General features: G+C 44.5%; 1 protein-coding gene and 1 long non-coding RNA gene across 11 annotated transcripts in view; one reads left to right on the top strand and one right to left on the bottom strand.

The window, feature by feature from the left end:
* Positions 1–1,449: 1,449 nt before the first annotated feature.
* LOC131819489 (uncharacterized) lies at positions 1,450–2,474 on the bottom strand. The gene is made up of 2 exons (XR_009349203.1): positions 1,843–2,474; positions 1,450–1,595 (listed from the first exon to the last, which is right to left on the bottom strand). It is a non-coding gene; the product is annotated as an uncharacterized LOC131819489 (long non-coding RNA).
* Positions 2,475–3,084: 610 nt separating this feature from the next.
* The window catches only part of HAPSTR1 (HUWE1 associated protein modifying stress responses), a 57,899-nt gene continuing 35,763 nt past the window's right edge, over positions 3,085–25,220 (top strand). For 8 of the 10 annotated variants that reach the window (XR_009349366.1, XR_009349365.1, XR_009349364.1 and 5 more), the window contains exons 1-3: positions 3,085–3,481; positions 4,144–4,224; positions 15,448–15,723. Coding sequence is in view for 2 of the 10 variants with exons in the window: in XM_059155263.1 (XP_059011246.1) it covers positions 3,256–3,481; positions 4,144–4,224; positions 15,448–15,723; positions 22,725–22,732 (591 nt within the window). In the remaining 8 variants the exon portion in view is untranslated. Of the gene's footprint in view, positions 3,482–4,143; positions 4,225–15,447; positions 15,724–22,724; positions 23,750–25,220 lie in introns of those variants that run through there. The other 2 variants (XM_059155263.1, XM_059155262.1) reach the window with 2 other exon arrangements.

Here is a 25,220-nt window from a genome sequence, read left to right as displayed (position 1 = left end):
TACCCCTTACACATCTTACTTTCTGTCCTCATGGCATTTGGCACAGGCTGCTTTTCACAGTGGCTACTGATAAACCTCATCCTTCAGCTGTTGGAGCCTGACCATGAGCACCCACCAGGTACTGATGTCTAATAGTGTTGCTTAGGTTTTATAAAGGGCAGTTTAGGGACGCCTGGGTGGCTCAGTTGGTTAAGCAGCTGCCTTCGGCTCAGGTCATGATCCCAGCGTCCTGGGATCGAGTCCCACATCGGGCTCCTTGCTCCGCAGGGAGCCTGCTTCTCCCTCTGACTCTGCCTTCCACTCTGTCTGCCTGTGCTTGCTCTCACTCTCTCTCTCTCTTACAAATAAATAAATAAAATCTTTAAAAAAAAAAAAAAAAAAAGGGCAGTTTAGAATGAAACTGACCTGTAGACTGGTGTCCAGAGTCATCTCTGTGTGTGTGTGCGTTTCTCGGGGTAGGGGAGAGGGGGAGAGAAAGCGAGAAGGAGGAAGAAGGAGAGAGACTCATTTAAGACCATGGCAGTTCTCAGAAAAATCTCTATGAAAATGCACTCAGATTAAACTTTTTTTTCCATAAAAGTGACAGATTTTCAGATGTTTTTCTATTGTAATCATTATTTTTTTTTTTAAAGATTTTATTTATTTATTTGTCAGAGAGAGAGGAGCGAGAGTGAGCACAGGCAGACAGAGTGGCAGGCAGAGGCAGAGGGAGAAGCAGGCTCCCTGCCAAGCAAGGAGCCCGATGTGGGACTTGATCCCAGGACGCTGGGATCATGATCTGAGCTGAAGGCAGCTGCTTAACCAACTGAGCCATCCAGGCGTCCCTATTGTAATCATTATTGAAAAAACTTTTTTTGAAAAAGATTTTTAGATTTTACAGATTTATTTATTTGAGAGAGAGAGAGCGCACAAGCAGAGCAGAGGAGCAGAGGGAGAGAGAGAGAAGCAGGCTCCCCGCTGAGCAGGGAGCCCAATGCAGGCTGATCCCAGGCCCTGGAGATCACGGGCTGAGCAACATGCAGACACTTAATGGATTAAGCCATCCACACACTCCTGAAAAAAATATTTCTTTTCATATTATAGAGTCAACAGATTGTGTTTTTGTAGTGCTTTTACAAAATCGGTAAACCCTAGGCTGTGTGCCTCTGATACTGGATGGACAAAGTGCACAGCCCGCAGCTCCCATTCTGGTTGGCTGAAGAACTGGGGGTTCCCCCATAACTCCTACTATTGCCTGGCATGTCTTTTCTGGGGTGGCCTCTAACACCATTTCTTCCTACATCCTATTTACCAATCTTTTTAAGATTCAGCCAGGAACAAGACTGCCAAGATTCTGCCGTCTGATAAGTTACTTTTTAGTGACAAGAGAGTTATAAGTAAACACATCAATAGTAGGGTCATTTCAGGTAGTGATTCAGGGTATGAAAAAATAAAGCCAGGCAACAGGAGTGTGGAATGCTCTACTTTAATAAAGCTGGTATGACAAGGGCTTATAGGCCATTTGAGCAGAGCCTTGAGAATTGAGGGGAAAGATTCTAGAGGGAGAGTGTGTACCGTGAGAGCAAGGGCCTTGAGGCAGAGAAGAGCTTGGTGTCCTGGGGAAACAGAAAGAAGGCCAGTGTTACTGGGCAGCACGAGCCAAGCAAAAGATGGCGTGAGATGAACACGGAGGAGGTGGGCCCAGGTCCCACAGGGACTCGTAGGCCTTAACGAGGAAGTCACATTTAAGTCCAGAAGTGATAGCTTTAAAGCCACCTTACTTTGCAGGAGCTCCCTGTGGTAGCTCCTGCGAGGTGGTACCCCGGCCAGCTTCTGCAGGCCCTGGGTGGCTCCTGCTCTCACCTCCAGCAGCTGGAGGGCGGGTTTCGCCTCTGTGCGGTCATCACTCGTTTGCGTGGTGGCTTCTTCCGGGGGCCCCCAGAGCCGGAGGGGTGACGGGGCCACCGCGCGGCACGGGTTAACGGGAGTGCGGGCAGTCCACCCCGCATGGCCACGCGGGTTCCGGCTGGGGGAGGCGGGGGCTGGCGCGTGATGCAGACGGGCACACGTGGCCCCGGAGTGTGCTCCTCCGGACAGCTTGGGGGTCGCTACCCTAGCCGGGGCGTCCCGTCCGCTTGGCTGGCGGCCTCTGGATCGGGCGGATGGCCGCGTCACGGGACGCACTCTCCGAAGGGCAGCGGGCCGCAGGAAGGGCCGCTAGCCTCTCCACTTGAAAGTTTTCCTTGGGGCTCGGAAGCCCAACTTGCCCATCCGAGAAATGGGACTCAAAAGATAATCTGCCAACTTGGACGTTTTATTCTTTCTCTACGCCCCTAGCCGTTTTGGAGCCCAAGGAGCTGGGGCAAGCGGACTGCCACCCCAGACACCAGGGCGCGGTGGCCCGACTTAATTCTGGGGCCCCTGTTGCCGGGAAGCGCCTGAAAAGACCCCGCGGGGCGCGGTCGCTGGGCCGGGTCACGTGACTGTCACTGGCCGCCCGCCGGGCGGGGGGGGGAAGCAACCACTGCGCATGCGTACCTTTTATCTTTATCTTTTTTTTTTTTTTCCCCCTTTGGTTGGCTTGGACGCAACCACTGTCAGCTCCTCCCCCTCCTTTTCCATCCTTCCTGACACAGGCTCCCTTCCCCCCGCCCATTGGTTACGTCAGGCAGACAGGACGGTAAGCCAATCACAGTGCTGTGTTCAGAGGCCGGCACGCGGAACCGGTCGGATCCGACCAATGAGGGCGCTCGGAGCGGGCGCGCCCCAACCGGGCAGGGGAGCCGAGGCCGAGTGGGCGGTGCTTCCCCAGTCAGCATGTGGGCGGGGGAGGGCGGGGACCAGCAGCCGCAGAGGCGTCGACGGCGGCGGCGACGACGACGTTCCTCAGTCTTCGGGGTGGGCTCGGCGGCGCAGGCCGAGCTTTGCGGAGGCCTCGGCGGTCAGCGGCGGCGGCCCTAGGGGGGCCGCGGCGCCATGGGTGGGCGGTAGACAGGCTCAGGCCGGCAAGGCGAGGGGCGGCGGCGGTCGTCCGGGCCGCGGCGACCTTCGGCGGGGCCCGGGGGTGGGGAGGCCCGGGCGGGGGTCGTCCCGGACAGCGCGGGGCCGCGGGGCGGGTTTCGCAAGCCGTCGGGGTGCAAGAGGCCTGGGCCGCCTCGAGGAGCCGCCGCCGGCCGCTGGGCCCCGCCGCCGGGCCGCTCGACGACGACGCTCCCGCGGGGGCCCCGCCTGAGGAGGACGCGGCGGCGGCGGCGAGGCCGCGGGAGGCCGCGGAGGATGGAGGAGCGGAAGGAGGAGGGCGAGGCCGAGATCCAGGAGCACGGGCCGGAGCACTGGTTCTCTAAGTGGGAGCGGCAGTGCCTGGCTGAGGCCGAGCAGGACGAGCAGCTGCCCCCCGAGCTGCAAGAGGAGGCGGCGGCCGCCGCGCAGCCCGAGCACAAGCAGCAGAAGCTGTGGCACCTCTTCCAGAACTCGGCCACCGCCGTGGCCCAGCTCTACAAAGGTGAGGCCCGCCGCCGCCATCTTGCCGCTGCCGCCGCCCCGCCGCCTCCCCCGCCGCCGCCGACGCGCCTCGGGGTCCGCGGGTCGGTGGAGAACCCCGAGGGCGGCCGCCCACCCGCCAGCCGAGCCGGGCCGGGCCTCCGCGCCCCCGCCGCCTCGTCGCCCCCTCCCCACAAGATGGCGGCGCAGGGGGCGGGCCCGGCGGGCGGCCGCGGCCAAGCGGGGGGCCGGCGCGGGGGGCGCTCCAGTTTGGGGCCGCTCTCGGGGGCCCGCCCGCGGCTGAGGCCCGGCTGCTGGCGCCCCCCGGCCGGGAGGGGAGGGGAGGGGCCCCGGGTCACAAAATGGCGAAGGGAGGCGGCGGGGCCGGCCCATTGTGCCCGAAGCCGGCCTCCGGGCGGGGACTGGGAGGGGGCGCCTCCCTCGGCCGCGGTGGGTCCCGGGGTTGCGCCTCTGGGCCCCGCGGCTCGCCCTTGCTCCCGCCGCGACCCCTTTCCTGCAGTTCTCGCAGTTGAGTGTGGGATCCTGAAGCCTTGGAACAAAATGGCGAAACCTAATATGGCCGTTCCGGAGTGATTGACGCCCAAATAACATCATCTCTCTCTGTGTCTCTCTCTCTCTTTCTGTGTCTTTTGTGTGTTTTTTCTCTTTCCTTCGCTTTTTCAGACCGAGTGTGTCAGCAGCCAGGACTTTCTCTCTGGGTCCCCTTCCAAAACGCAGCCACCGCCGTCACCAACCTCTATAAAGGTAAAGATAACCTTGCTGCATTGTCGCTAAGGGGAAGGGCAGCCTGTGTCAGGGTTTGAGCCCTGCTCTGCGAGCGTATTGGACACCCTTCCCCGGGTCCAGACTGCCGGAGTCTTTGCTGCTGCGGAGTCCGGCCACCAAGTGCCCCGAGTACTTTGTCGGTTGAGAACTCCGGGGATGGTCTCCTATATCCCTGCATCTCAGCCGGGGCGTTTGACCCCCTCCGGTCCCCCCCACTGGGCGCGTTTGACACTGGGGGCAGTTTTGCATGTCATCCCTAGGAGAGGGCTGCTGAATATCCTGCGTGGCACAAGACAGGCTCCCCCGCCCCAAGTGTCGGTAGTGCGGGGTTGAGAAGCCCCGAGCTGGGAGACCAGCGAGGCCTGCTGCCTCTCACTGGCGAGGGCACCCAGGGAAGAAGGGAGTTCATGGTGCCACAGGGAGGTGAGCACTTCCCGGAAAAGAGTCTTGAGTTAGGCAGCGTAGACCGAGATATTTTCGTAGCATTTAAGTGCGCTGAAAACGAGCTGATTGGACTAATCTGTGCATATTAACATACTGCTCTTCCTAGCAACGTCGCGTTTGCTTTCAAAACTACCGCATATCTGATTGTATATTGTTGGCAGGAAATGCGTGATCAGAGTTTGCGTTGGTAGATTTGTTTTATGGTAGTGTTTTTCTGGAGCTAATCCTCACCCCTCCCCAAGACGTGAAGATATGTAAGTAAGTGTTCTTGTTTATTGTGCTCTCAGTAACCACGGCTTTAGGTTTTATGTCTCAAATGATTTTGAAGATTTGGAAATTTGGATTTGATGCTTCTTCGGGACAGGGTGTCTGTGGAGAAAGGATTTGAATTTGTTAATCTTAGTAAAAATGTAATTAAATTAAATGCTTTCAAACTTGGGAGAAGCTGCATATAACAGTAATGGACTTAATGCATTTCAGAATGATTAAAGGTTAAAACAAGCTGTGGAGCACCTTCCTGTATTATTTTTGCCCAAGAATAATGGCAGCATTCTATAGGAAAAATACATTATTGTGAGGCATCGTGGGTGGAATTTGCAGTTTTTTGGGTTAGTAATTTGAAAACATAAAGTGAAACGTGAATAGAATGTTGATTTTAGGGAAGGAGGAACTCATAGTCTAGGCCTGCGAGAAACGGGAAACGCAGATGGTGCCCCAGTGGTCAAACTTTGATTTTATGTAGCTGAGTTCCTTAAATTTTGACTCTTGAGTAAATTAACATCCATCAGTTCTAGAGGGTCTTCAGCATTGTCTGGATTGTCTCTTGGTTTCATCCAGAGAATTTGGAATAATACTTAAAACCTGTTTTAGAGACTCATTTCTTGGAGTATAATTTGGATACCATATAATCACCCTTTTAAGAATCATAGCTTGAATTTGACAGACAACATATACTGTGACGGCATAGAGCATCTATCTCCAACCCGAGCCCCTGGCACCACTGATGTGACTGTTGTATGTATGGTTTCCTGTTTCCATAAAGTCATGAATAGAGCCTTATGGCACAGTCTTTTGTGCCTGGCTTCATGAACTTCCCGTGTTTCTGAGATTGATCCGTGGTGTACATGCTGCAGGTGTTAATAAGTAGCTGGGTGTCCATTTTGGCCCCCTCCCCGACCCCAGTGTTGTTGGTTTATTGTTTGTTTGGTCTGAGTAGCATTCTATTCTGTGTGTGGTGCTACAGTTTATCCATTTGTTTGTTGCAATTTATTTTTCTTGAAGGTGGGGATGGCACCATTTTTGGTGGCTTTTGTATGCCTCTCTTTGCCTAGGCCATGCAAAAACATGCACATCCTTTAGATTTTCTGTTTAACTTTTGGTGCTGTTGTGTGCTGTTTTATGTTATCTTTTTAGGACTAAAGCTGACAGTGCTTCAAAATAGAAGATGGGTTAGAAGCTGAACTCTGAAATAATCCCCAAAATGGATTGCTTGATTTGAAATTGCTTTTTATAATTTATTAGTTTTCTTTTGTTCAGCTGATTTAATGAGAGAGACATTCAATTTTTTTTTTTTTTTAAAGATTCTATCCGTTCATTTGACAGAGAGACACAGCAAGAGAGAGAACACAAGCAGGGGAAGTGGGAGAGGGAGAAGCAGGCTTCCCACTGAGCAGGGAGCCTGCTGTGGTTCTGATGTTGGGCTGTAACCCAGGACTCTGGGAGGTCATGACCAGAGCCTAAGGCAGACGCCCGACAACTGAGCCACCCAGGCACCCTGAGACATTCATTTTTTAAAAAATGGAAATAAATTTTCTTGTTACTGAAAATGTGTTAGATTGTTAGAACTGGTTTTGTTTTATATCCTGTTTTTGTTAAAAGTAAATGCATCCTTTTTTACCTGGTAGGAAAGGTGAGTTGTGGTTCGTGAAATTTGGTAGTGTAGCAACATACTCTTACCTGATTGAAAGAAAAGAGGTAATGCTCTGCAGAGATACTCACCTTTCTCTTTTTCAGGGTGAAGTCTTTGGAGAACAGGACTACAGCTGTAGGATTAGTTAGATACCTTAAATAGAACCAGTGTAGTTAGCAAGGTAGTGTCACCAGCACATGCAGCATTACGTGTAGTGGTAAATCTAAGTTCTTGTTCATAGCTCCGATTAAATATTTAGATATTATGTACAAGGGGGGGAGATAATGGGATGGGGTCTCTTTAAAGGGTAGTGCTGCTGTATTTTTTTCTGATTATACACTTAACTGGCAAGCTGAAAATGGCTTGTTCTGCAGACTGGGGAGAGGTTGGCACTTATGCCAGGTTTTTGATAGCTCCTAAAGGAAACACATAGGAAGTTCAGATTTGAGGTAAAAGCCTAGCTGAGGGCCCCTTTTGATTGCTTTTGTGCTTTTGAAAAGTCTAAGGCTCAGTCATTTTGGTTTGGCTGGGAGGATGTGGAGGAGAGTGAGTTGTCTCTTAGTGTGGACAGAATTCAGCAAAATATGGAGTGTGTGGTTCTTGCTACTCCGTGTTGTAGGGCACGACTTTGGTATCCTCTTTTGGAAAGGGGAGGAAAAAAGTCTTGATTTGGTAGATCTAAAAAGGGTGATGTTTGTTTAGTTTTCAGTTATGTTCTGTTCCTGGCCTAGTACATTTTTTGATATGTGCAACAGAAGAGGGGAGTGAAAAGTTACCGTGTTGGTTTTAATTTAGCCCAGATTCATGCTTACCTGGGAAATACTTAACCACACCTGCTGGTTTGCCTTTTAAAGCCCCCTCCTTGCATTTTCCTGGGCGCTACTTTTAATCTCGGTCTCCAGACTCCTCATTAGGAAGTTGTTCTCCTTGTTTAATACCAACTTCTTCTGTTTGGGTTCCTTGCTCAGAAGAGAGGTTGGACTGGTGCTGGTCCTCTGGGACAAGGCTATCTTGGGAGCCCCGGTGGTCTGCCTGAGGTGGGTGCTGGTGCCTTACCTCTTTACCAGCGTCCTTGACCCAGTGTTTGATCACATGGCCCAGGGCCACTTCTCAGCACGTCCCTAATGGTTTGTTCTCTCAGGGTTTTGTTGTTGTTGTTTTAAGATTTTATTTATTTATTTGAGAGAGAGAGAGAGAGAGAGAGAACAAGCAGGGAAAGGGGCAGAAGGAGAAGCAGACTCCCTGCTGGGCAGGGAGTCTGATGTGGGCTTTGATCCCAGGACCCCGGGATCATGACCTGAGCCGAAGGCAGACGCTCAAGGAACTGAGCCACCCAGGTGCCCCTGTTCTCTCAGGTTTTTTTGATGTCTTTTTCTTCTTTGACTTTTGTTTTATGGTTAGCTCCATTTCTTTGCCTCCACTTTTAATTAACTACTTACTAAAAAATATTTTTAATTTAATTTAATTTTTTTTTTTTTTTAAGTAAGCTCGACATCCATCGTGGGGCTTAAACTCACGACCCTGAGATCGAGAGTCACATGCTTTACCGACTGAACTAGCCAGGCACCCTTGTCTCCACTTTTAATAACTTTCATTGCATGTTGAGCAGTACTATGACATATGTTGAGAGCTTTCTTTCTTTCTTTTTTTTTTTTTTTAAGATTTTATTTATTCATTTGACAGAGATCACAAGTAGGCAGAGAGGCAGGGAGAGAGGGGAAGGGAAACAGGCTCCCTGCTGAACAGACCGCCCGACTCAGGGCTCCATCAAGTCTTGAGATCAAGACTTGAGCCGAAGGCAGAGAATTTAACCCACTGAGCCACCCAGGAACCCCTGTTGAGAGCTTTCTGTTGATACTGTGTGTTTGAAAGATGTTCCTTGTTCTCTCTCTGACCAGCATGTGCCCAGGGAACATCTTTACTCCAGCAGTGCTTGAAGAAGCCCAGCATTGTTAGAAGGGCATCTACTGCTAGATTGTTTGAGTTCTGGTTCTGGCATGTTATTATAATTCTGTTTTCCAGGTGTTTGTGGCTATGGGCAGTCCTTAAGATGAAAGCAAGAAATTCTAGGTTATTTTTTATCTTTGTATTTCTTCTTGTGAATAAGCTTTGTGGTGTGGTGCTTTCCTTCTTCATCTTTCCCTAAAGGTTAAATAGAATCGCCAGGTGAGAAAAATGGTATGATGCCTTTTATTTAAGTCCTTGTTTTTGAGGCCTCTTGATGCCACATCCCTTTATAACATGCTTTCTTACTTCAGCGTGGCCATCTTAGACTGTAGGTAAAATGAAACTGAGTAGGACATGCTGGAAATTTGTGGGCTTGGTGGTGAGTGATTGGCATATATAAACAAATGGTCAGAGAAAGCGTGTTCCACCTGGAGATAGTGGAATTTCATCTTTTTTTTTTTTTTTTTTTTTTTAAGATTTTATTTGTTTATTTGACAGAGATCACAAGTAGACAGTGAGGCAGGCAGAGAGGGAGGGGGAAGCAGGCTCCCCACTGAGGAGAGGGCCTGATGGCGGTGCTTGATCCCAGGACCCTGAGGTCATGACCTGAGCCGAAGGCAGAGGCTTAACCCACTGAGCCACCCAGGCGCCCCAGAATTTCATCTCTTTTAAAATTTGACTTTGTGGATCTGGTTTGTGACCCTTCTTTTTGCAAAAAAAATAATACTGAGCTTTGAGACTTTGTTCACAACACCTTTGGATTATAATTAGAAACTCTAAATCTCAAGTTGTTTTTTTTTTAAAGATTTTAGTTATTTATTTGATAGCGGGAGGAAGAGCACAAACAGGGGGAGCAGCAGAGGGAGACGAGAAGCATCATCCCAAAATCCCTGGATCATGATCTGAGCTGACGCAGGCACTTAGCCTACTGCGCCACCCAGGCATCCCTTAAGTTTTATTCTTTAACTTTTGCTCTATAAGGAGCAGTGGCCTCAGTCATTCATAACATCATCTGTAGATGGTGTGTTAAGTTTTTGTGGAAGACATTGTCTTCGGCATAACTTTTCTGTAAAAGGATGTTTTGATTGCAGGTAAGCAGAAAGTACAAGTCAGGCAGGCTTCATTGGTGTGAACATGGATTGGCTTCTCTCCGACCCAAAGGCCAATGGTAGGATTAGCTTCAGTCAGTGCCTCAAACTGTCCTGCTCTATAGTCTCTTGGCCAGAATTGGGTCACATGCTTACTCAGAACCAGTATCCTAGCTACTGTCTGGGGCTATGCAGATTAGGTTCAGACTAAACCATTTGAATGTGGAGGAAGCTCGCCCCAAAGCTATCCAAACAAATTTGGAAGTACCTTTAGGTAGGAGAAGGAAGGATGAGGTTGGATGCCAGACACATGGGGTTACTACATACATTTCTTTTCTGGCTCCTGTCCTTTTTTGTGTGCTAGGTGAAAATTAAGGAATTATCCTAGATAGTGGGGGGCGCCTGGGTGGCTCAGTGGGTTAAAGCCTCTGCCTTGGGCTCAGGTCGTGATCCTAGGGTCCTGGGATTGAGCCCTCCATCGGGCTCTCTGCTCAGCGGGGAGCCTGCTTCCTTCTCTCTCTCTGCTTGCCTCTCTGCAGACCTGGGATCTCCGTCTGTCAGATGAACAGATAAAACCTTTAAAAAAAAAAAAAAAGTAAATATCTAAATAGTGGAAGTTGGTGCCTATTTTCAGATACTTCATTGCTGGAGAATGCATGAGTTGTTTCTCAAAACAGTTGGAAAATGGTTTTATTTTGCCTGTAATTCAAATCTTTGTTTCCAATGAAACACTTTTAATACTTGTTCCCCTGTGGCAGACTGGATGACTAGTTAATGCAAATTGAATTTCTAAGTTCAAATATTTTGTCATTAGTATTTTTTTGAAATGTTGCTTTGATCTAGCAGTGTGCTCTTAGAGTTTATAGGTCCTCTAAGGCGGATGGGGGATAGTTTCTCTTGTTTTGGGGAAGAACTACCTTATAGAAGGAACTCTGTCACTTACCTAACTTCGGGCAAGGCCATTTGAGCCTCTCAGTTCCAGTTCCTTGTTTAAGAAATTGGGATGTCTACTCTGGCCAGCTCAAAAGGATTGTATCAGAAACTATAAATAGTGAAATTGGATTAATCTTGTCTGTATATCATGTAAGAAAGCTGTACATTTGGTCTCCGTCTCAGAAATTAGGTGATTCTGTGCCTGTTGCCCCTGCCAGTGGTTAGAGGACTAGACTTCTAAAAATCTGGAATTCCATTTCAGCTGCTTATACAAAAATAGTTTTTTGTTTGTTTTTTTAAGGTTTTTATTTATTTATTTGACAGAGAGAGACACAGTGAGAGAGGGGAACACAAACAGGGAGTGGGAGAGGGAGAAACAGACTTCTTGCCTAGCAGGGAGCCCAGTGTGGGGCTCGATCCCAGTACCCTGGGATCAAGACCTGAGCCAAAGGCAGACGCTTAATGACTGAGCCACCCAAGTGCCCTGCAAAAACAGTTTTTTAAAAACATAAGAAACATGGGACATCTCCCGTGACTTGTCTGCGTCAGTTTGTTTCTTGAATAGGGAAGTGACTGTTGTGCTTAAAGGTTAGATTGACATTTTGATGCCCTTGGGGTTTGCCTAACCTTCAAACTTAGGGCCCTGCTTGCCAATGGCTTTGGCTTCAGTAAAATAATTTTGGACATAAGACTGTCCCCACAGTTTCTGTGCTCTGCATTTCTAGAATTTGAATGTTTGTCAAGGTTCAGATGTATTCCGGGTAGTTTTTGGCAGAGAGCCTTGAGAAAGCCATCCCTGTTTGTGTTTATTGTGCTGCTGTACACTTAATCAGCCTGTGATTACATTAAAATCTAGTACAGTCATGCCTAAGATTCTCCAGTACGTATTCACATCTCTCCTGTTTGATAGGAGGGTTTTATTTTCAACCATTTAACTGTTTAAAGTCCTAAATGTAAGGACTGTGTTTGAAATGCTTTTGTGTCAACATGAGATTTTCTCTATAGGGAAATAACTGAAATGGGATTAATGGGGGTGGTAAGGTTATTGATTTGGCTTTCAGGATATTCTGTGAATGGTATAAAACCAAATCTTGCCCAGGCAGTGCCGAAGTAGGTACCTGAAGACCTTAAATGTCCTGTCTGCTTTTGTCTTCTGTACTTTCTAATCTGTAAAAGTCAGTGTTTGTGGAGTACCTGATCCTTAGTTTGTTCTCGGTTGGTTTTGATGTTGAGACTTGCTCAGAATTTCTTAGATGAAATGATCGGTCAGTCACATAAAAAAATTTTTTTTAGTTGCGTAAATTTTATTTTTTAAAGATTCTATATATTTGAAAGAGAGCATGAGCGGGGAGAAGGTTAGAGGGAGAAGCTGACTCCCCATGGAGCTGGGAGCCCCATGCGGGACTCCATCTGATCCAGGACTCCGGGATCATGACCCGAGCCGAAGGCAGTCGCTTAACCAGCTGAGCCACCTGGGCACCCAAGTTGTGTAAATTTTAATAAAAGAGCATCACAGGTTACTTAGATAACGGTCTTTCATGTAAACCACTGAATATTGCATTTTCCAGCTTTGTTCAAGTCTGTGATTGAAGCATCAGGCCCTCCCTTGGGGTTCCTGGCTGGCTCAGTCAGACCATGTGACTCTTGATTTCAGGTCAGGAGTTCAAACCCCACTTTGGGGTGTGGAGCCTGCTTTAAAAAAAAAAAAAAAAAGCCTCAGGCCCTTGCAGATCTGATTTTTTGGAACTTCTTTTGTCCTCAGACCAAAATGTAGCAACTTTATTCCCTGTATTGTCAGTTCTTTAAAAAACTGCCTCAGGTAGTCCTCTCCCTTTGGCTCTTGAGTTCTGCATTCAGTTGAAGGAGGAGGTTTTGTCGTCTGGTTTGGCAGCTGTGTATTTACATGCCCGCTTCATCTTGGCTTTACACTGCACAGACCTGCTTCAGACCTGTTTCTTATAGTCCTTCTATACCTGCAGTGTTTTCCCTCTCTGCTTACAGTTCTGGGCCTCCTTCCGTCTGGTTCTTGAAAAACAATTTCCTTGGTCATTCTGTTTGGAACCTGCTTCTCCACTTACAAGTTTGAGTGTAACAGTTCTTTCAGGTGGGGCAGTTTTGTTGAATCCTGGTTGCGTCAACGTTCACACTTTACATGTTTCCTTTTTCTGGTGCTGTGGGTTTTGCTCACAGTTTTGATTTCTCTTCAAATGCTTTGAGCTCTTTCAAAATCACTCTTCTAGATACAGCTTTACCAAGGTTATGTTGAGTTTATCTACTCCTACCGTTGCCTTTCTCTAAGTCTTTAAGAGATTGGAAAATGTTATATTACACTCTTAAATGTTATTTACCTTTTTAAAAAAATTATATTTATTAGAGATGGAGAGCACAAGTTGGGGGGAGAGAGGGGTAGAGGGCAAAGGAGAAGTAGACACCCCACTGAGCAGGGACCCTGACATTATGAACTGAGCTGAAGGTAGAAGGTGGCCTCACTGACTGAGCCACCCAGGTGCCCTAATGTTATTTACCCCCCCCTTTTTTTTTTAAGATTTTATTTATTTGATAAGGAGAGACACACTGAGAGAGGGTTCACAAGCAGGGGAAGTGGGAGAGAGAGAAGCAGGCTTCCTGCTAAGCAGGGAGGGCTATGAGGGGCTCCATCACAGGACCCTGGGATCATGATCTAAGCCTAAGGCACACGCTTAATGACTGAGCCACTCAGGCTGCCACTGTTTTAAAATGGAGTTTATGCTTGCTTTGTTTATGATGAACTGATAAATCAGAAGCCATTGGTTCACATTGTAATTTGACCATTACTCTAGTAATGAGAAAGTGGAGAAATTACTTCATTCCACGTGTGCTTTTTATGTCTTTAGAATAAGAATAATCCAGTTCTCAAAGTTGTTATGGAGTTGACTGTTTTATTTAAGAGTGCTCCCAGGGGTGCCTGGGTGGCTCAGTGAGTTAAGCTTCTGCCTTCGGCTCAGGTCATGATCTCAGGGTCCTGGGATGGAGCCCCGCATTGGGCTCTCTGCTCAGTGGGGAGCCTGCTTCCTCCTCTCTGCCTGCCTGCCTCTCTGCCTACTTGTGATCTCTCTCTCTCAAATTTAAAAAAAAAAAATCTTAAGAGTGCTCCCATAGACAAGGTTTTCCGTTTATTTTTTGTTTGGAAAAGTTTTCAGCAATAAGGACTGATCATCTAAGGAATAGGCCTTCTGATAAAGTTCTGCTTGTGCTGCCCTCCTGCACTCTTGCTTAATAATGCAAATTCATGCAGCTTGGGATCCTCTGTACTGGATTATTGTGCTTGTGGAAAACAACTCTGTTGGTTATTCCTTTCCCTTTCTGAGTTACGTGTTTCAGACAAGTAATTTAAAAAGAAATCATGGCCCAGAAAAGTAATAGAGGAATGATTCTTTGTGCTGCAGAAAAATTCTTGCTCTTACAAAAGCCCAGGGATAGATAGAACCGTTGTCTTTAATGTCATTAAAGGTATACTTTTGAGTTTCTGTGAGCTTAGCAGTTAAACTAAAAATAAATGGCAGTGACTTAAATTTCCCAGTAGGTCAGGAATCATTTACTGAAAATGTGGGTTACATATATACAGGGGTAGTATTTATTTACAGGGAGACTGGAGGCCAGTCTGAGAAATTTTTAAGTTAGGTCTTTCAAGAGTGATTGACTTATGGGAAACTGTTGGCAACTGGAAGCACAAAGAAAGTATATGAAGGGAATGAATGACTGTTTCCACTGTGCTGTTTGCTTTTGGTGTTGAGTTGTCAGAATTAATTTTTCCTCTTGATTTCTAAAATGTTGGCTGCTGCCTTCAGTGTGTTCCCAATTCTTGGTGCTGAACCTGTTAGGAGTGTATCATTCCCAAAATGATACGGTAAATGCAGGTGGCCTGAGTGATGTGTATGTACTATGTAGTCATCTGTTGAATGATATGATGCTCCTACTTAGGATTAATTGTGAGAATTCGCATTTCTGCAGGCGAGTAGAGCTTAGTGGTTAATAGCCACAGACTCTGGAGCACAATTTTAGGTCTTGTGTGTATTCTTTGACCTTGCTAGAGTTGCTCAGTAGCTGTTCTCTTTTTGCAATAGGGGAACCTTTGTACCACTTTCAAAGTTTTTTTTTTTTTTTTTTTTTTTCTTTTTTAATTTGAGCAGTCTTTACACCCAGTGTCAATCTCGAACTCATGACCCCAAAGTAAACAGCCGCATGCTCTACTTCTGAGCCATCTAGGTGTCCCCCCCTCCAGGTCTTCTTACTACCTTTTTTACTTACTACTTTACTACCTTACTACCTTTTTTCACAGGTGAAGCAGCATATAGTACTAATAGACATTTAATAATTTACCCACCATTAGTAGCATTAAACAAGCTAGCTTAATTTGATTAAGCTTAGCAGGATTTTAAGGGGAATAGCATTTTAAAAATGGTAACTCGGCTAACAAGAAATAGTCCTTGTTTCTATTTAAAATCAGTGTTTTTGGGGGGCACCTGGCTGGCTCAGTCAGAAGAGCGTGCCACTCTTGATCTCGGGGTTGTAAGTTGAAATCCCATATTGGGTGTAGAGGTCACTTAAATAAATAAACCTAAAAAAGTTAATTTTTATTTGTTTTTTAAAGAACCAGGCAGAAGCTGTAGGACTTCATGATCTCTGAATTTAGACCATTAAGATTAAATACCATGTGTAACACTTCAAACAGGGATGAAATACAGTTTAGTTTAATGGATTGCCATTAAGGTTTGAGAACCCCATATACTTCATGATACTCATTTTGTTTAACTTGTCATGTGGTTTTGTTTCAGAAAAGAATGGATCCTGGCTCTACTGATCATTTTGTCTCTTTTTTTCTTGTTCTTTTTTCTCTAACAGAAAGCGTGGATACTCATCAGCGAAGTTTTGATATTGGAATTCAGATTGGCTATCAGCGACGCAATAAGGATGTGTTGGCTTGGGTTAAAAAGCGCAGAAGAACTATTCGTAGAGAAGATTTGATCAGCTTCCTGTGTGGAAAAGTTCCTCCACCACGAAACTCTAGAGCTCCCCCAAGACTGACTGTAGTGTCCCCTAACCGAGCTACTTCAACGGAAACTAGCTCATCTGTAGAGACTGATTTGCAACCCTTCCGGGAAGCCATAGCTCTGCATGGTAAAGCCGTTTAAACATATTTCTTTGGAAAAATGGTTAAGAGTGTGCCTGTGGACCCATTTTCACATCTAGGTTTAGGTCCAGATAATATTGTCTGTGTTTTGTCTATTATAGTAACTACGTGCTCTAGAAATGTTTAAGTAGAATGTAAGCTAAGAACATAACGTGGGCAATTTTTGAATGTTAGTTAGCCCATCCTAAAAAATGTTTTTAGAAAGCTAGTTTGAGCTTATCAGTGTCACAATAACAGAATCTTTTGCAACATTGATTAGACCTTACTGCTTTATACTTATTGTTGTACATGTTTTCTTACTATTCTGAGTCAAAGAGGAAGTTCTTGTGTCTTAAGATTCTAGTACATTTCTGACTGCCGTGAGAGTCTGGTCAGTGGCAGGCAAATGAGGCAGGTAATTTTTGGGCTGTTCTTGTGGGAACTCCCTTTGACCCTTTTGAATTATTGAGTGTGCCTAAAAAGGTGAGAGTTGATGACCCAAGTGGGAATGGATAGATGTAAGAAGAATAAGAATAAGTGACTTTCCTTGACATCTGTTGTTCCTTAGATCCTTGCTTTGATAGGACTGTCAGGACAGTCTTAATCACCATCTCCCCAGGCCATAAGAAGGCCTTCTTGGCTAAGGGCTTTAAGTATTACTGGAGAAGCCTGGGGTGAGTAGTCAACAAGGCTGCTGCTGTTTGATCCTCTCTAATACAGATTTACAGGTAGACCTGGAAGAGATACTTACTAGACGTTCAATGCATTTATACGTTTAATAAAAGAACAATGAAGTATTGAGACTTAGTTGGAACTGAACAGGAAACATGCGTGATGCACATAACTTCCAGGAGAGAAGTAATTAGTGAGTTAGGTCAGGAGGCCTGTTAAAAGCGAACATTTCTGGGCCATAGTAGGTCATCTAAAACTAAGTAGCCTGGTATTAAAAAGGATGGGATATAAATGCAGAGGATTTTTATGTCCTTGAAGCTTTAAGGCTTGTGCAGATTTCTTGTTCTCTTTGGTGGACCCTGATTCTTTACCTAAAACCCTATTCAGATCATGGGGTTGGAAAAAAATGTTTTTTCCTCCTGATAGTTTAAGTTAAAAACACAAAACATTTATTGCAGGAAAGTCCCTGATGTGTGGATGCAGTACTTAGGATTGGTGGCTGTTTCTAATATAGGGGAATAGTCATGCCATTAGAACTTCTCAAACTCAAGGCAAAAATGAGTTCGATCTGTTCTTAATCAGTTCAGTTCCAGAGTTCACTTCTTTCACCATTAAGTTTGGAACAAATGACTGGAAGTCATTTGTCAGTTGCCAGTCAGGTGACTGGCCTGTCTGCGCACAGTAGGGCTGGATGTGGTTGTGTCTGAGCATTCTGATTTTCTTTATCATCAGGTGTATTTATGATTCATTCCATACCTCTCTCGTTTAAGTTTCTTTTTTCTGTAGCATACTATACTTGAGAAGATAGTTTTAAGACACAAAAATGCCAACCCTTTTATAAAATCTTAGTGCAGTTGTATACCTTGTAAAAAGTGCCAGGTCTCTCTTGCCCCGCCCCCTTCTTCCTCCCCGCCTTTTTTTGACTGTTCAGCTTGTAATTTGTCATTTTGTGAATTTTTGGATTTACTAAGACAATGTAGTTTTAAGAAGAGACTTCATAATCTTGACTTGCATTTAAATTGTGAAGTTCGAGAAAGTTGAACAATAAAGCTGTGTAGGCAAATAACCTTTCCCTTTAATAGCCTTCAAGTACCATATACTGGAGACTCTGTGTACTCTAGTCCTAAGGTTCTTACGCTGAATTCCTGTAGTGGTCAGGTAATTTGGCCCCTTGGAAGAGTATACAGAAACATAAATTACACCAAGTTTTGCGCTTAGTGGTTTTGGAGAACATCAGTCTGTTGAGGAGAATGCTAGTCTGGTTTGAGATTGGAATGATTTCTTATGATAGGGCATTGTTGACTAAATTGTAAGGCAGATTAATGACCAACTTTGTAACCAGGTGTCCTTGTGATCTGAATTATTGGATAGTCTAAATTGAAGTGAAAGCTGTCCAGATCTCCTACAATGTATTTGGAGCCATCTTCAGTGAAGTACATTCTTGTCAGTTTAGTTTTGCATATAATTGCTTAGCCAGATGTGTGAAATGTAGTTGAAGTCATATTGAAGTTTTTAGGGATCTGCATTGGAAGGAGAGTCTAAATTCATGAGATTTTGACCTACAAGGAAGGGGGGACTTAGGAAAAGAGTTGCATATTGAAGTATACTTATTAAGTTTTTAAACCGCAAACATGAGTGTAGGAGGTCATATCATCCTGTTCCTTTTTATGAGAGGACAGTTTCCCCCATAGTTTTTCTTCTCTTTTCTTTTTAAAGGTTTTATTTATTTATTTTGACAGAGCACAAGTAGGCAGAGGCAGAGGGAGAAGAGAAGCAGGCTCCCTGGGGCTCGATTCCAGGACCCTGAGATCATGACCTGAGCTGAAGGCAGCCGCCCCACTGACTGAGCCACTCAGGCGCCCACCCCCGTAGTTTTTCTTAATTGGCTCCTAAGTACTCTCCTGTACGAAACACACCTACCTACATACACCCAAATTACACATTTTATTTGAAGAAAAATGACAAAGGTATAAGATACTTAACAGCATTTATTTCCTGTAGACACTGAGGGTGTGGTAATGAGTAAGGTCTTCTGATTAGTACCTCGTCAGCCTAGGAGTTAATGCAGTTTCAGTCATACATATATCAGTGGTTATCAAACAGTTACAGACAAATCTCCTGGTTACTGAGGTTTAAAGACTATAATCCACTTTATTTTGGCACTCGTCTCCACTATGGGTTGCTTTTTTTCCTGTGTACCATGAGATCTAGTCATCTGGATATTAAACTTAACAGGAAGTCTGAGAAATACATAAGCATGTACTATAAACTGATGTCCTTGCCTTTTTAATTCTTGTCTTAAAATAAGTACATCAGAAAGTTACCAAGTACTGAATAGTACCTGCTTCCTTTTTTTTAATGTAATAGACAATTTCAGATGGACCTAAAATCCTCTTGACTGTTTTGTGGTTCTCCGTATCCCTTTCTGATTCTACCTCTTAGGCATCCTTTCTTTCTCATGTGGAATTTTCCTTTTGGTTTTTTTTTTTCTTCCTATGTTCTTTCAGCTTTGATCCCCACCCCCTCAGGCTCTTCCACTGATTAGCTTACACTCCCCACCACTTTTTTTTTTTTTTAAGATTTTATTTATTTGTCAGCATAAGGAGGAGGAACAGCAGGCAGAGCAGGCAGAGGGAGAAGCAGGCTCCCCACTGAGCAAGGAGCCCATCGTGGAACTCTATCTCAGGAGCGTGGGATCATGACCTGACTTGAAGGCAGCTGCTTAACTGACTGAGCCACCCAGGTGGCCCCTACACTCCCCGTATCTTAAGCCCTAACCACCTCCCACAAGGCCCTCTACTTGTAGTTTAGCCTGTTCCTGACTGCCTGGTGTGTGTGTACTGTTGTCCTCTGGTGGATGTCCACACCACAGCATCCCTGCAGACCTCTTTCACATAGAGTAGTTCCAGCCCGTTAGCAAATACCTGTCTTGTCCTCATTGAGCCATTCAGATGCACACATGGCAGATTCTCTGCTGTCTCTGGAAATGTATAAATGAAGAAGGAGTACTTTTCTGTTGAGGTCAACACATACTTGGGTAATTTAATGCCAGAGATGTGGTATGTGTAAAGATACTCCAGAGGCAGAAAGGGACCTTTTACTGTGTGGCCTGGCTGTGCGTTAATAGAAGAGTCTTTGGAGGAGATGAGCCCTGGGCTCTGGAATAATCTCCTTCCTGCTCTTGCTTCCTGGCCCTGAGATGACCCAGTTGCCTGTCCATGTTTCCTGGGACCACTGGAGTAGTGTTTTTGATCTTGTCACTTCAGTGAAAAATAGCTTTTGTTTATGGCTAATAGGTTGAAGTCAGAACTGAGCATGGCATTATAAGGTCCTTCTGATTGGGTCTTGACCTTGGGTGGGTCTTGACCTTGGGTCAGATATCTTAGCCATATGGCCTCATCTATGGAATGTCTCCTTGCCCTTTTCCAGATCTTTCTCTCTGCCTGCTTATACTTAAAGATAGATCAAGCGCCTCTTCTAAAATTAAGCTTTCTTGCACTTCTCCTTTCTGAAGCCTTCCTTGAGCTTTTAGTCTTCTCCCATTTGGATTTGCTTCTCTGGCTGTCCCTCCCAATAGACTAGGAGTACCTGAGGGCAGGGCCTTGTCTTAAAGCTCTTGGCTTTAACAGAATCTGGCGAAGAAACTGGCATAGGTGTGTTCTGAGTTGAACAGAGTTCAGAGGTCTGTTACATGGATGGATACAACACAGTGGGGGTAAAAAACCTTCAGGAAGAATTGAGGATCAACAGATCCCAGGATGATTGCAGCGGGGGTACAAGGAATTGTGTGTACGTTAGGAGAGCTAGAGGAAACTCCTTACTTAAATTAGAACAACTGATACTTTGAACCGGGCTTGAAGATGATGGCACCATTACAGCTATGTTAGTGTTACTTTATGCCTGCATATTCTGCTAAGGAGGTTGTCATTTAATTCTCACTTGCTTGGAGTTACTGCAGTTTTGTTGAAGAGAGCGGGCTTATTTGGCTTCATAAGTGGTAGAATAGATATTCCAGATCTGCCTGCCTCCAAAGTGCATGCTCTTAACCATTGTGCTTCCTACACATTTTTACATTGTGGTCCCTCCCCCAGGGAGGGTGGGAAAGAAGAATTTTCTTCTCTAAAGATATCACTCCATACGTGAATTTTCTGTTTTTGGCATTTTCACTATAAGTAAATCTTGTTAAGTAGGATTGAGGATGAATTGTTCATGACCTGTATTTCTGGTTCACTTTAGTAGGAAGAGTAGTTACGCTTTCTTGTAGGTAGGCTACATTCCCACTATGACCTTGGGCAAGATGGTTAACTTTTTTTTTTTAAGATTTTATTTATTTATTTGATAGAGACATAGCGAGAGAGGGAACACAAGCAGGGGGAATGGGAGAGGGAGAAGCAGGCATCCTGCTGAGCAGGAAGCCTGATATGGGACTCCATCCCAGGACCCTGGAACCATGACCTGAGCTGAAGGCAGACGCTTAAGGACTGAGCCACCCAGGCACCCTGATGGTTAACTTTTGCAAGGCAGTCTCCTCCTCTTCGTAGGGTGTTAGATTGAATGAGAAACTAAGCAAAGTACCTACCTACCCTTTCACTGTACTGTTTCTTACCCTGAGAGAAGGGGGACTTCTGCTTAGTTCTGTGAGCACCCTCTTTGCCTCTTGGTGGATTTCAGTGCAAAAGTAGACCTAGAGTTTGGATAGCCTCTTAAGACACCCCCCCCCCCTTCAGTAAGGGTGACCTTCTAAATTGCACATATCACTCCAGAGGGGAAGGATAATGTAAAAATTACTGTTAATTACTATGTTACTTGCTAGGATCTTTTTTTTTTTTTTTTTAATTTTTCATGTTGATACAAACCAGTGAAGTTGGTGCTTTTTCTCTTTCTACTGGATGGACAGATTCTCAGTTGACTTACCCAAGCTAGTGTTGTGTCTGGAAAGCCTTAGATTGAAATCCGGTCTCCTCTTTCTGAGTTTTATTCATTATTGGGGAGGGGGTTAGGTGAAAAGGGTCCAGAGAGGAATGGGGCATGCGTTCATGGAAGGGAAGAAAGAGACCAGGCTGGGAGAAGCAGCTGGATGCCAAGGCAGACTTCACTCTTACTCAAAGCGCCTCATTGACGTCATCTCATAGATGGTCTTTGGAGGCTCCTGGCTGTGGTTCAGACTCTTCTGTACAGATCAGAAACACTTGGTTTTTATTTCCAAATGTCATTTTGATGACATTCTTGACCGAGGTTTTAGGAACCAAGCTTACTAGGCCTGGGTTGTTTCTTCTGTAAAATTCCATCCATTCATATCAGAGGGCCCTAGCATGTACAGTCTGTGTCATCGTAGGCGCTGTTGGGAATTGCTGCCATTGGCATTTGGCTTTAGGATCTCACTTTGCCAAGTATTAAGTTCCTTTCATGTTTAAATTAGTTTCAAAAAGGCAGTGGGCTGCCCCATTCCCTGGTGTAAGTAGTGAAAGGGGCTTAGGCAGGCTAGCCTTTAATGTAGCCCTGGAGAATTTCAAACAAAGGAAAGAAACAAAAAGTTTGTTTCAAAGAAAGCACTTAGTTAAGACAGCAGCTCCTTAGTATTGAAGTCTGACATCTGAACCCTTTTCTGGTTTGAAACCCTCCCTTTTTGGTGGATGTGGTATTAAGAGTTCTGATTTCTGCATTTCAGCTCTTTCTGTGGAAGTGGTGGTCCTTTAAAAATAAAGTATGTATTGTCATTCTGTAGCCTCTCCATTGCCCAGCATTTACCTAACACTAAGTACTAAGCACAGTTGATTAGAGGCTAGGGGAAGGGGCCTGTGATACAATAGCTTGAAAGATTCTTGGGTCTGGAGGAACTGGGTATAGGGCTTTTTCAGAAAACCATAAAAGGTCAGATAGGAACTTTTACCTAGAAAAAATGTAAGGCAAATTCCTAATTTGTCATACTCAGTGTATAAAACTGATGCCTTCTTCTAGTGCTTATGGAAATCTGTGGATTCCAGATAGCCTGAAGCAATAGGGTTTTTGTTCTCTGAGCAGACAGGTGTTTGTAGCTTTTGTTAATTTGTTGGAAAACATTTTTGGACCTGTGTGCACTAGAGTGATACCGAAGAGGAGATTTTGGTGAGAACAAGGCTTCTTGATAGAATTTGCTAGACACCTGAAATCCAATACATTTAAGAGGGATTTATTTGTGTTTGGTTCTGTTTCTTCCCCTTTCCCTCTTGTCCCCTTCCATCCATAGAGCTAAATATTATAGAAACAAATGTTTGATAGCTAACACAGATGTTTAGGTTTAGTATTTTTACACTGTTGGCATGCTATACACGAAACTCCTTGTAACTTTCTGTTGCAGAGGACTAACTGGAACTGACCTATAGGGTATTTTGATCATCTGTCTTCGAAGTCCTTCCTTCTCTTGCGTGTTTGTAATTCTGGTACAGCGTGTGGAACGCAGTAGTAGGGACTTCATAGATGCCTGTTGACTGTTGCAGTCTGCGTCTTCCTGAAATACCAGCACCATTGATACTTACTTAACAGTAAAATATTTTAAAAACTTATGTGGAAATTAAGATGTAAGAGATTAATGCACCAAAGCAATCTCCTCACTTAATTGCTTAAAATTGATTACTTCAAAGATTCTTTAATTAAAATTCCTCTGCAGACTGGAATTTCTAAATGATGGCCTTAGTTCAAGCCAGCTTTTGAGAACAAGAACAATGAAGGCAATTAACATAGCATTAACATTTTTGATGAAAAGTGGCATTTTCTGTATATTAAGATTAGATATTAGTTGCTGAAGTTTTCTGGGGTAGGACTTAAGTATTAAGTTACCAACGTCAGTGATACGAAATTGATTTTGAACTTGCAGTACAATTTTGTCGGACATTTTTTCATTGACGTGAAAAGGAGTCCTCGTAGCCATGCCTCATTCCGTTTACACACCTAGTATTGATAGTTACAAAGCACTTTAACATTTGAGTTTAATTTTTCCACTAGTTTCCTGTTTTATAAATAGCACTTTCTTGGAAAGTTTTGAAAATTTCCGAAAAGTAAAAAGCTCAATATCTTGTTATCCCACTATATAGAGATAACTACAGTTAAATGTTTGGTGCATTTTCTTTCAGTCTTTTTTTCAATGTATAAATATTAAAACTATTTCATAGTTGAGATCATACTGCATATATGGTACTGTATCTTGCCTTTTTCATTTTAACGTCGTGAGCATTTTTCCCATGGCATTAAAACTGTCTTTGAAAAATTTGAAAGCATTGGGCTGTCAGCATAACTGAAAATGTTTTCTTGGTGTGACACATGTATCTTTGTAACTGGTTTGATTTAGTGTGCTTTACTTCAATAAAAATTCAGTATTACAATTTACATATTGGGGTGGGGAGTGGTATCTACTTCAAATTACTAAAATCTTAGTAGAATTCCTTTTTTAATGATTTGAACTTATTCCCTGGTGCATTTTAAAAACACAACATTTTACACACAGTGCTTGTTTGCTTAAAACCTCAGAACACCACTGCAGAGGGAACGCTACCCACTGAATAGTGCGATTCATTTGAAATGCAAGAATACCAGTGTCATGGTGTTCCAGTCAGGAAGTTATCACTCTGTTCAAATGGCGGGGATTCCAGCCCCCCCCCCCCCCCCCCCCCATTTTCATACTGGAGATGGGAGAACTGGTGGAGCAGATCTGCCCAGGGTCCTGAGCCTGTGCTAAGTGGATCAACCCTAATGACAGCTGCATTTTCTCCTCCTGGGCTGGCCCTCTGCCCTCACAGGCCAAAGGAGGTTGGGGAGCAAGTAGACAGTGTAGATGCAGCCCCCAGGCCTCGGGCTGCCGACGGAGGAAGGGAGCTGAACCCGTTCTGCACTTGCTCTTTCTGTGCCTGTGACCTGACTCCATGCTGGGAAACTGGAATGACATGTAATTAATTCTGAAAACAGGATTTTCTTAACTATCTCAAGCATGAACTTGGAATGAAAATAATAGTTATGTGCTACTTTTAACAATTGACCATGTAACCTAGATTCCTATAACCTGGACTGTGCCTTTGTTTTAGCTCCAGTGGGAGCTTTCTTTTCAAAGTATGAAATCATCTAATCTTTTTTTTTTTTTTTTTTTACCCCTACTCCTACACTAATCATTTAAAATGAATGCAGAAACTTTAAAACTGATTGAGTTTAATCTTGTATTAAGCAATTGAGACTTTTCTGTCTAATCATACTACTTGTTCTGCTGCTTTTGTCAATTGATATTCCCATAGCCCTTTTTGAAAAAGTGTGTTTTGGTAGAAATTAAGTTGTATGCCCTTGGGCCGTACAACTTAGTTTTTTAGTTCTGAAGCATGTTCAGACTCTGTACTTGTATAGGCTTGATTGTTCATGTGGCTTAGCTAAGGTTTCCTGAAGCATCTTCCAGTAGCTGTCATTGGTTTATAAAATAAAATTTGGGCTGTTTAAAATAATATATTTTTTGGTTGTTCATCTTAATTTTTTTTTTTTTTTGACACAAAAAGTCTTTTTGGGAAAGATTTTAGATCACTAAAATTGGAAAAGAATTTTCACTGCTGAGAGTAGATAGGAAGCAGGTAATGTGGCACATTGTGACTTGACTTTAGCTTCCAAACTAAGCCCTGAGTCGTACACCCAACAGAGAAAAGATTGCTATTTTCTAGGAATTTTCAAATTGATGAAATTGATAACTTAATATCTCTTCTTTTTCATGGAGCATAGCAGTGGAAACAAAATAGAAGTATTTGCTTGATGTGCCTGTTCTCTTCTGGTGGAGTATTCTGTGAGCCTTGGGTATTTGTCCTTAGGTGTTAAACATGTTACCATG

Source organism: Mustela lutreola, chromosome 17 (genome assembly GCF_030435805.1).
Source record: "Mustela lutreola isolate mMusLut2 chromosome 17, mMusLut2.pri, whole genome shotgun sequence".
In the NCBI taxonomy this organism is placed as follows: Eukaryota; Metazoa; Chordata; class Mammalia; order Carnivora; family Mustelidae; genus Mustela; species Mustela lutreola.
The sequence above is the reverse complement of the archived record's forward strand: the minus strand, read 5'-3'. Positions and strand labels throughout refer to the sequence as shown.